The sequence below is a fragment of the Gymnoscopelus microlampas genome (genome assembly GCF_963454915.1).
Source record: "Gymnoscopelus microlampas genome assembly, chromosome: 16".
NCBI lineage: Eukaryota > Metazoa > Chordata > Actinopteri > Myctophiformes > Myctophidae > Gymnoscopelus > Gymnoscopelus microlampas.
Genome location: NC_139953.1, coordinates 25,026,083 through 25,037,655, shown reverse-complemented (window position 1 = coordinate 25,037,655; position 11,573 = coordinate 25,026,083). Strand labels below are relative to the sequence as shown.

The 11,573-nt window shown below is 40.7% G+C and overlaps 2 protein-coding genes across 2 annotated transcripts; one reads left to right on the top strand and one right to left on the bottom strand.

Annotated features, from left to right (window-relative positions):
• Positions 1-854: 854 nt before the first annotated feature.
• Positions 855-5,434, bottom strand: atp6v1d (ATPase H+ transporting V1 subunit D). Its single transcript, XM_084082313.1, has 9 exons — positions 5,194-5,434; positions 4,467-4,584; positions 4,284-4,363; positions 3,193-3,260; positions 3,051-3,095; positions 2,617-2,720; positions 2,287-2,353; positions 2,059-2,137; positions 855-1,682 (listed from the first exon to the last, which is right to left on the bottom strand). Exons 1-9 carry the CDS (start codon positions 5,232-5,234, stop codon positions 1,538-1,540), a joined length of 747 nt encoding a protein of 248 aa, XP_083938439.1. The 5' UTR covers positions 5,235-5,434; the 3' UTR covers positions 855-1,537.
• Positions 5,435-5,782: 348 nt separating this feature from the next.
• On the top strand, positions 5,783-11,530 carry LOC311063381 (eukaryotic translation initiation factor 2 subunit 1). Its single transcript, XM_084082797.1, has 8 exons — positions 5,783-5,947; positions 6,955-7,197; positions 8,052-8,131; positions 8,367-8,518; positions 9,534-9,640; positions 9,914-10,011; positions 10,099-10,242; positions 10,914-11,530. The coding sequence occupies exons 2-8, from the start codon at positions 6,957-6,959 to the stop codon at positions 11,037-11,039; spliced, it is 948 nt and encodes a 315-aa protein (XP_083938923.1). The 5' UTR covers positions 5,783-5,947; positions 6,955-6,956; the 3' UTR covers positions 11,040-11,530.
• Positions 11,531-11,573: the final 43 nt, after the last annotated feature.

The following is an 11,573-nucleotide window of genomic DNA, read 5'->3' as shown; positions in this document are numbered from 1 at the left end:
GCTGCGCTACTGCCTTAAAAGGTAAAAAAAAGAAAAAGAACAGCAGAGGGTGCTGTTTTTCATTTTTTGTTTTACATAGGTTACCAGATTGATGTGTATGTGTATTCTCTTCCAGATTTTGACTCTGTCTTCTTTACATGTTGCCTTTCATAACTTTGAAAACATACTCTTCAGGTTCTGTGAGCAGTAAATCCTGTAAAACACGTAATCCAAACAACTCCTGTAGGTTTGCTTCATTCAGTTCATAGTTCATTTTTTGCACCGCTCCGGTAAACAATATTAATACAAAGCAATTTTATCTACAAGTCTGGTCAGTGATTAAGTATAAAAAACATAGGCCTATAAAGAAGGATTTGTTTTATTAGAAACAAGTTGTCAATGTTGGTCTTAACTCATTGAGTGCCATTAACGTGTTTCACGTGTTTTAGCGCTATGGTGTTGAGTGCCATTAACGTGTTTCACGTGTTTTTGAAAAAAAAAATTGAACCCAAGATATCATCATCTGAAGATTTGCAGCTCCATCCACTCCTTGTTTGACGTACAACTTAAAAAGGCTGTATCTCGCTTCCTAAGCACTTTTTTTTTACTTTGAAAAAATAAAAAAATAAAAATTGTAATGGCCAGAAATAGATAATAATAATGTGGGCACTCAATGAGTTAAGACATTACATCTTAATGAATTAGTTCAAATAACTCCACTAAAAATAACGTGCTACATGTAGCATTTTGGTGTTAAAATAGTTTCCATTCCTCACCCAGGTTGCATTTGAAAAATATGTGTGTTTAGTACAATGCCTTTGGGCACAGAACTAACAAATCCAATCAGTTGTAGGTTAAACTATGTTCAGTATATGTTTATTCATACCCAGAAATAAAACCTATTGCATTGTAATTTTTTGGCTAAAACTAAAACACTGACTGGTTGACAATCTCCCTCAAGATCTTAAAAGTAAGAATGAAAATTCAGATGCTGGTTACATACTCACAATTTTATTTTGGATGAAGTGTTGTGCATTGTGGGCTTGCACACTGGGGTTTTGATAGATTACACACACACACACAGGTGCCGTGATAACCATTCTCCTAAATGAGACAACCACAACATCCTTGGTCCTCGTCTTGGTCCTCCACAGCATAGTAGACAACAAGCACACTCTGGGGAAAACAATTATCTACAACCACGTTATTGACTGCACAAACTGACAGCATGCAATGACCACACACGATGTGAGGAGAATTAAGTATTTACAACCTTCATTCAATCACACACAAATGCACCTAATAGTTCACTTCCTAGTTTATGTAATAGACAGATGCTCTCGCTAGTAGCAGCCAATGGTTGACGTTTCGGGCATTTTGAATCAATACAGTAATACATTTTGTATCTTCAATACTGAAAACGACATGATAGATCACAACGTGTAATCAAAAAAAGAACTCTGTTTTTCATTTGCACAAATACACATTAACATGGCCTGGGAGGCACAGAATAAATAGGATGAGGGGTGACACATGTTAACGAGGTGCAGCTAGCGTGTCACTCAAAGAGCAGGTCCTCGTCCATCTCTTCCGTTAGCATGTTAGCGGGCTCGGCAATGGGACCCAGTTTGGCCAGGCGAGCAGCGATCTCCAACTCTGTCCTCTCTCTCAGCTGCTTCTTCTTCTCCTGGATCTTCTTCAGCCTGCAGACGGAATTATCGGAAATTATTAAATATATATTTGTTCTTCCCTATAAACATAAGAATATGATGGCTAGGTATGTTGTGTTGTGCCATTATGTGGAAGATTTTGAAATAAGTAAGCTTTTTGGCCAATGTGAAGGGAAAATGCTATCCATTCCTTATGAAAATCCCCTTTAGCAACAGAAATAAACACCCCATAACTCCAGTTCAGCTGCCCCAGTGACCAACAGTACTAGACTATGGACCTTCTGAGCAGCTCTTAAGTGTTGGGAGTCGATATGTTTAACTGCTTTAATGTGAACAAACAGGCAGGAATCAGCACAGCCCTTTTGATTCAGTTCTAGATGACAGAGATACCAGTTAATTGACATATCACCTGTAGAACTCTTCTCGTTCTCTCTCATCCAGTTCTGTGATGATGTAGGTGAGGGTGCGCTCAATACGAGGGATGATCACTGTCAAGGAAGTAGAAAGAAAGGGTAAATATGCCTTCAGCTACTACAATCACACTCTTGGGGTTTTCATTATTTGTTTCATTTTTGGGGTTCTGCTTATTTGTTTCATTGGTGCTACTTGATGCAAACTTAACATAGCATGAACTTACCATGCTCAATAGCATTGACACGGCGGTTGGTAATCTTTATGGCTTCATCCAGAGTGACAAAAGAAGTCTGTCGACAGAATATGAGCCTACTGTCATCAATCTCATGTTGACAGTTTTATACAATATGGTTTTCATAAGCAAATCCTTTGCCATAAATGATAGTGGTGGTGCTTAAATGGCAACTTTTCTGTTAAACTAGAATCATATCATTCTATTGTAGAGGGCAAAGGGAAGTGTGTTAGATTTTCACATCATCCTCACACTATTTTTTTTTAATCAACAAAGTTACCCTTTAAATAATCCTTACGTGTTTGCAATAGCGCCCCCTACCTGTAAGGAGGCCAACTCCACAAGCAGCTCAACAGCTTTGGCATAGTTTCTTTTCAATCTAGAGAGCTGCTCTCCTCCTCTAGCCAGGCCGGTTAGCTCATAACCTTGCGGGTACAGAGAAAACAGCAGGTAAAAGACCAGTAAATTCATATTCAGTCGCTATTTATTATTCTCAAACAAGTAGCGTTTTTGGTCTAACCATGATATCGTCATCATGGTTATCATGGTCTAACTGTGATAATCAAGCTCACAACGTGACACAAATAGGGGTTTATTTTCCAATAATGACCACCTCACTGTACATTATAATGTTTATTATAAGGCTAGCTATGACATTATTATTGACACTAAAACATTGATTTAAAAACTTTTATTAGCTAGTATTCAACACAGCTGTGTAATAATAATAAATAGCCATGTGAGAAATGACTTACTGTCCCCGCCTTCCTGGTAGTGCTCAAACACAGGCAAGGTGACACCTAAAAGAGAAGAAAGGAGACATAAGGAATCAGATCAGATCAAACATTCATTAGTGATACTAGTAATACATGAGAAGATGACAGCTTTGATACTAACCTGCCACATTGTCCTTTTTGGCTCTGACTTTCACCTGGGCCTTATTCACATTCTGTATTACAGTAGTGCTGTAGATATGAGGATGGATGTGAGTGATAGAGATGTTTCAGCAGCAGACATGATGAGACAGCCAATGGTATAGCCCAGTGGTTCTCAACCATTTCTGGATCAGGGCCTATATCTACTTTAATAACTAACATTCAGTGTCTTCTGTGTTTATTTTTTTTTACTTAACCTAATTTTTCTATTTTCTAGAGATCTATTTTCCATTTTCAGACAAAACATTCCAAGACAGCATGTTCAGTTTTACAACAGAACATTTAACACCTACCAGTGGCAACACAAGTGTGTCGCACCATGCAAATGTAAAATTTGGGTGCATTCGTTAATAGCCCATGTTGTGATCAGCTCTGATTTCAGAGCGCTCTGGCGTCGTAGAGTGCATTTACAATCTGTCATTTTCCCATTTTCGTCTTTTGAAATGCATTCAAATGATGGTTCATCCCATGTATAACTGTAAACATGATTATTATAACCTGTTGTGTTACATGTAGATGCATGTTGAATAATCTATAGAGTAGCAAAGAAGCCACGTCACATTTTGCAATGACACTTCATCCGACTGTCATTGTTGTCTTGTCACGTGATGTGAAGACGCTAAGAAAACTTAGTTAGTCAGTGCTTTGAAATTTCGGAATGCACAAAGTGTGTAATAGGGTGGCACCTGGCCTGGTACCTCAATGGAGAAGGGTCAGACCATACTGGCTCAATGGGCACCTCATTCCAGGGATGGCCCGTGTCACCCGGGGCCACCCCCTGGAAACGTCTCTGGTCAGATAGGTGGACTGCATGCATTTGTGTGTGTGCATTTATTAATGATCAATCAATCAATTATGTTCCGGCTCGGATCTATGGAACTAACGTAAGTTCCTGTTTATCGATATCACAAGATTAAAAAAATATATATATCATGACATTTACTTTTGTATATTAATGTCATATTATCACTAAAATCTCTACCTCGCTGCCCATCAGTGGTCCCCGGACCACAGTTTGAGAATCACTGGTATAGCCTAATAATGACCCTTTACCTGAAATCCCCAGCAGCAAATTTGGCTTCGGCCAAAGAGAAGGCAGCCTCTCTCATCACCTCTCCCATCAGGGTCTTGGTCTGGGGAGAATAAGTAGAGATAAGAAGGTAAATTCCACCTTAGTCCAGACAAGAGCTGACCAGAAAAACAGAACAGAGTGAATAATCAGTTGCTTTGACCTACTTCAATTATTTTGCGTAGGATCAAGCGGAAACGCATGGAGAGGGCATCAGCTTTCTTCTTGAGCAGGTTACGACCAGTCTGGGCCCCTTTCAGTCTGGCTTTCATGATGGTCTGTGCCCTGCAAGTAAATGTTTTCATTTAAATCATGATTGGATTAAATAATGTCGATTTGGTCAATAATCATGCTTTTGGATACACCAAGTAATAACAATCAGGAATCTGATCTGTTTTGGGGTTTTTAAACATCCATGTGTACAGTCAGTGGATTGGAATTAGCTGCAGACGTGCATCACATTTTGACAGCTCACGGCTGGAACATGTACACCAGGCCTCACATGACAGAGTTCCTCAAATGTACTTGTCTTTTTGAAACAGCAATTCAGTGATATAAATCGATCACAAGTTTCCATCCTTGGTACAATATATATGCAGAATAAAACAATACTGCAAACATCTCACTTTCTGCAGATAATAAGTGAACCACAACATGAGCCAAAATGTAATCATCGGCTTGCCTAGTGAGAGACATATAGATAATAACCTTGTCCTTGACTAGCAAGCTGTGTTATTATGACTAGTTTATGCTCCGTCGCACAATGAAAACAGCCAATCTACAAGTTCACAGGGCGTCTCGGATCAGACGCGCTGTGAACTTGTAGATCGGCTGTTTCCCTCGCCATCGTACGGCGAGGTCGGGATTTTTGGGAGCAAAACACAAGCTACTTACATTCTGGACGGGAATACGTCGATCCTGTCTTTTGATGCCATTTTGTCCTTTTAGTCGAAGGCTGCTCCGTTTCTATACGAACAAAATGGTGGGACGGTGGACCTGTTTCACCAGCTAGTGTCCCTGTAAATAAATAGGAGTAAACCAGAAATGTAATCTACATAGAGGATTAGTAATAACGATACGATGATGATGTCGTGATCTTGGGATCCTGCAGCTTCGTCGTGATGATCAGCTGGTGTGTTTGTCATGTGACTGAGTGTCACGCCAATGTTGCCAGATTTTGTGAGATAAGTAAGCAGCCAGGTGTACGAAAACAAGCCCAAAAGAAGCGACTACTAGGCTACATGAGCACTTTAAATAGCCGATCTACAAGCATCGTGACGCGTTGTGAGCTTGTAGATCTGCTATTAAAAAAAGAAATCTTGGTGAAGTGTTTTTTTTAGTTGGGGTCTAAAGCATTCAATCAAAGTCTGCAACTACCAATATTTAAAAGCAACTTACAGAAAAACAAGCCCAAAGTCGCTTATAAAAAGCGGACATGGCAACAGTACTGTCACGAGCGTGGCATGTGCGCATGTCGAATAGAGAACAATCTCTTCCGGGTCGCAAGAAAAACTAGCCACACATCGATGAAGAGCAGCTAGCGGGCCAACGGTTTTACACAAACCCAAGAGAAAAAGCACATATCGGACTTATAAACACGTCCAATACAGACCATTCCCCTGTATTGCTCTGTAACCACATGACACAGGTGAGTCGCTTAGGTAATTAGTAATGAATGAACCAGCTGTTTACCGGCGGAGTGGCTGTAGATTAATGCTAACTAGCTAAGCTAGATGCTAGCACTAGCGGTGCATGTGCCGCATGTGAGTGAGTTGAGGAGCAGCCCTGTAACCTGCCAAAGTACATCTTTTTGTTCTTACGTTCTTCGACCGTGTTAACTATACGTTAAAGTCAACTATATATCAATGCTCATGATGCAGTCATAAATGCTACTACCACACTTTCTTTTCTTGCTCCTGGTTAATGTCATGCTCTTTAAGTTGAATGAATTCGTTTGTCTGGCCAGCTGGAATCTGGGCTGCATTGCATCAGACATTGACATGAACGAGACTCCTTCTTTCATTGTTGTTGCGCCTAAGCCCTAACGGTTAACTACACAAACTATGCCTCAGCCTAACCTTAATAAGTTAACCTCTCAGAAATCAGAAATGATGCCTAAACCTACCTAACTTCAAAACCCTGTCCACCTGGGCGAAACACCGGGAAAAGAGACTCCCTGACAGGAACATTGTCCATTCTTAGACCATGTCAGTGCAGTCTGTCCAGTGCAGTTAAATACTGTTTTACCCATATGCCACTGTTTTTTTTAAACAAGGATGAACCATTTGACCCCTTTCTCATTATTATCCATTTAATTTACACTTTGACTAATAATCCAAGTATTCTGATGTGTATTATAGTGGTTCTCAACCTATTCAGGCCATGACCCCCAAAATAATCATATTTGAACTGGGGACCCTCCACCCTGACAAGTACTTGGAAAGTAGGAGTTGGCATTAAAAGTCCTTAAATATGTGTATGTCCTTGATATGTTTTTGTTCTGTGTTGTTGGATTGTTTTCTTGTTTTATGTTGTGCTTTGAGGACCCCCTTGAAAACGAGATGCTGCATCTCGAGGGGCTTATCGTCCAGTGAAGTTCAAATAAATAACTATTCTTGTTGTTTGATCCCTGTCTCATTCGTTTCTGGCTCACAGAGATGCCAGGACTCAGCTGTCGATTTTACCAGCACCGGTTCCCGGAGGTGGAGGATGTTGTGATGGTGAACGTGAGGTCCATCGCGGAGATGGGTGCCTATGTCAGCCTTTTGGAGTACAACAACATCGAGGGCATGATCCTGCTCAGTGAGCTGTCACGTCGACGTATCCGCTCCATCAATAAGCTCATCCGCATAGGTCGCAACGAGTGCGTAGTGGTCATCAGAGTAGACAAAGAGAAGGGTAAGCCCTGGTAGACGTTTAACACATTAAGACCTGAGGACCCGATCTTCTAAATCCCAACAGTTTTCTGATAAACTTACGTTTCTATATCAGTGGTTCTCAAACCTTTTCATGTCAAGGACCCCCAAAAAATTATATGTATTTGGCCACGGACCCCGCCCATCTCAAAATATTTTGTTCCAGGTACCTCCAGAAGCAAAGATTTGAGTTAAAATGTTTGCTTTAAAAAATGTATATTCAAAGAGTTGCATTGATATTGATATATATTGATATATTCCCGCACCATCTTTATCATACCTAGGACCACAATGGAAACAAGTCCCGAGGACTTTTTTTGTGTTATCCTTTTTAGCCCAAGTGTTACTTTACTTCTGTGTTGTTTTACATCTTTGACTAATAAAGTATTCAATCAATCAAAAAACCTACCATGGTATTGTGATCGCTAAATAAATAGCTGTGACAGTAAACATTCTGAAGGTTTGTAAGACCTTGGCATACCAAGCAGCAGCTTGGTATGCCATTAATATGTGGAAAAACACACCACAATGTTAAAAGGCTGTAGTTGAAATTGGATAAAAGAACTGTCCAGTGTGCCAATCAGCAAAACTTAAACTGTGTAAAGATTTTAATTATTGGGTACTATTTGGAAGCATGATGCTTGTTTTTGTGTACGATAGTTAAAGCTATTGCATTGCTCCAAATAGACTCTTTGAAACATTTCCCCAAACGTACATCTGATCATGCTATGCAAGGATAATTTGGCCTAGTGTTTAAAAAAACAATCTTCAGTGTGCAAAAATTTAAAAAAGAAGAAAAGGCAATAAATAATGTTTTCCCTTCTCAACTCCCTCTAGGATACATTGATTTATCAAAAAGAAGAGTTTCTCCAGAGGAGGCCATTAAGTGTGAAGATAAATTCACCAAATCCAAAACTGTAAGTCAAATTGCTGCACAATTTCTTCATATTTTCCTTTTATTACACAGCCCAGAAGTACACATGAGTGAAATGATTCCACCACATTTCTGTTTGTCATTATTATTCATCCCATTGATCATTTGGTTTCTGTTTTTTTGTGGAACGGTAGCTTGAGCCTTCTTTGAGGCAGACATATGGTATTGTGTAGGTTGGAGTTCACCTCTGTTTCAATCCCTGGCTGTTGTGATTGCAGGTGTACAGCATCCTTCGACACGTGGCAGAGGTGCTGGAATACACCAAGGACGAACAGCTAGAGAGCTTGTTTCAGCGCACTGCCTGGGTCTTTGACGAGAAGTACAAGCGGCCAGGATATGGAGCATATGATGTCTTCAAACAGGCAGTTTCGTAAGTACTCCCTTAAGACTATTGATCATATTCACATGGCTGCCATTTTGCTCTTTGTAGTTTGTACTCTCTATCTATACTGTATTACTGTATGTCTTTATGGCGTGGCTCCTAATGGGAGGTGGGCTGTCTAGAAGAGGTTTGTCTGTGTGTCCGTCTGTTTGTGCACTTTACGGCTACTCTCGTGAGTCGCAAACCACTGATCTGAAGAACGCCAAAAATCCCTGAATGTTTTATTTTACATTTTTTGTAAATATTTAACTATTTAAAACGTAATTCTTATACTGGCAGTCAATGGATAGAAAGATATTTCCATTGGAAGTCACTATGATATCATACAGCGTCAATATGGCGTCTGAGATCCACATGGAAGCGATGCAGTTGTAAGACTGCATCTTGTGTTTTTTAAATGACCTGACTGGAATTCATCACAAAAGAACAGAAGTACCAAAATAATGATGATTTCATACATATACAAATATTTGGTAGGCAAAAGTATTGGAATGTCTATAAACATGTTTTCTCCCTCAATGTAATCTGAGTTCCCAGAAGTTTTCGCCAGCTCTGGCGAGGAACTTCTGGGCCACAGCCCTGGTATTTGTGGGCGGGATGTACGTCACGCTCTGAATCTGAGCGGACACGCCTCTTACCGGTCTGAGAGCTGTGCAACTCGTCTAAAAAGTCCGACGAGAGGCAAACAGCAGTACACAACAATGGCGGCCGAAATTTCTCAAGGGGAAATTGCTTCCCGTCGATCCTATTTAGATGCATCACCCACTGCATGTGGATCCCGCCCCCTTTTCTTCATTGGCTGTTGATTTGAATCACAACGCAGTGGCCGCGCCCCTGCTGTCCAAGCTCCGACGCTAACCCTCCCAGACTACCCTCAATGAGATACACTTTGAAGTCATCAATCACTCTAATACAGGTGTCTATGACTCAACATTATTATTAGAATGAAACTGCCATTCAGTTCTCTTCTGAGACTGCACTTTCTCCTTTTTGACTTCCACAGAGATCCCGCCATCCTCGATTGCCTGGAGCTGACGGAGGAAGAGAGGGCTGTGTTGATTGACAACATCAACAGGCGACTCACTCCACAGGCTGTCAAAATCAGAGCAGGTGGGGGACCTCGGCATAGTCACCACCAAGTTGTAAGAAAGACACCCGAATATAAACATAACATTTTAGCATTATTGATACGTGGGACCTAATAATAATGGGAGGTACCCAGTGGCTAAGCACAATGGCATTCCCATTATCACACACACCCACACACCCCTTTACTTAACAACTAAACCAGAGATTATTTCAATTGACAGTTTTTAAAATGGTATTAAGAAGTATTATGTTCACTACAGTGGATGTTTTAAGATGTTTATCCATCTCGCATAGACATTGAAGTGGCGTGCTACGGGTATGAGGGGATCGATGCCGTCAAAGAGGCCCTGCGGGCAGGACTGGGCTGCTCAACAGAGGTCATGCCTATTAAGGTAGGATTAGCCGTTTAAAGTTTAACCCCATCACTCCACAAATGACATGGACACTGTATTTAACCAGTGTTGACTTGTGCTTGGCAGATCAACCTGATCGCTCCTCCACGATATGTGATGACCACGACCACTCTGGAGCGCACAGAGGGCCTGTCTGTCCTCAACCAGGCCATGGCTGCTATCAAGGAGAAGATAGAGGAGAAGAGGGGTGTCTTTAACATCCAAATGGAGGTGAGAGGCAGCACTTTAGGAAAACATACTATTTTGCCTTACATACGTTTTTATGATTTGCCACTTACATAGCTGTAGTACTTGGACCTACAATTCATATTAAATCCAGTTATGTCAGTTGAAATGGTGAGCTCCCACCCATTTCTAGCTTCTCGCTAACAAAGGTGTGTCAATAAAGAGTTCAGAAAGAGTAAACATAAGTATAAATAAGTAATAAGTACATCAATTAAACTTCCTTGTAATTTAATGCACATTTTGCTGCAGCTCTGACGGTGTAATCAGACTTTGTGGATAATCAGGTCAGATTGTAATATGCATAAGCCTATCCACTGAGTGAAAATAGTGCAGTTCTGCTGCTCTCTGGGCTGTTAATTTAAATATGGTGATTGATTGGTCACCTCAATTCCATCACCCATTGGCTTGGAAAGAAACAGGAGCTTGCCCTTTCTACTAAACTATTCTACTAAATATTCTTGGTAAGTCCAAGCAATACAGATAAGAGACAAATCTTTTGCTCCAAAATCACCTAACATACCTTTTAACTAAAGGAAAATGCCTTCCCCATTCCACCCAAATCATGTTTTGAATGAAACTTCATGAGCCCCTTCTGGAAATGCGTTCCGTTATGTAGGAGTCATGCAAATTAATGGTCCATAAACCATGTCCCTCAGCCCAAGGTGGTGACCGACACAGATGAGACAGAGTTGGCTCGGCAGCTGGAGAGGCTAGAGAGAGAGAATGCTGAGGTGGACGGAGATGATGACGCTGAGGAGATGGAAGCCAAAGCAGAAGACTAGCCCATCCTCAGGCTGGTGCGGAAAGAATACCGAAAATTGAGAGGAAGGTGGACAGACCATGTCATGGTCACCCAGATATTCACTTTACACATTAGCAAAATGTTAACCCAACTATTCATTGGCTAACGACCCAATCTGTTTTGTCACAGGAGCTGATGACACTAGACAGACAAAAAGTTCTCAGTATATATTTATCTTATATTTTTTAAATACACCATATGACACAATTAAACGATAATATTGAGCCATTCACAAACCGTGGCCTTCTCTAATTTCTTCCTAAAAGCCCAGTCTTTAGCATCCATGCAGCTTCACCTCTGGCTTGTCACAGGGATGTGGTTCGAACAGGGGAATGTAGTTTCTCGTCAGTGTCAACACCAGTCATGGGTGACTTTTTGTTATGTTCCTCTTCCAGTTAAAGGTTTTTACAGACAGGATTTTGCTCTCATTAACCTCACACATCAATAAAGATCTGGAAGTTTTGATCTCAACGTGTCTTTGTCCGTTTATGGAGTTAGGGCAGTGGAATGTCAC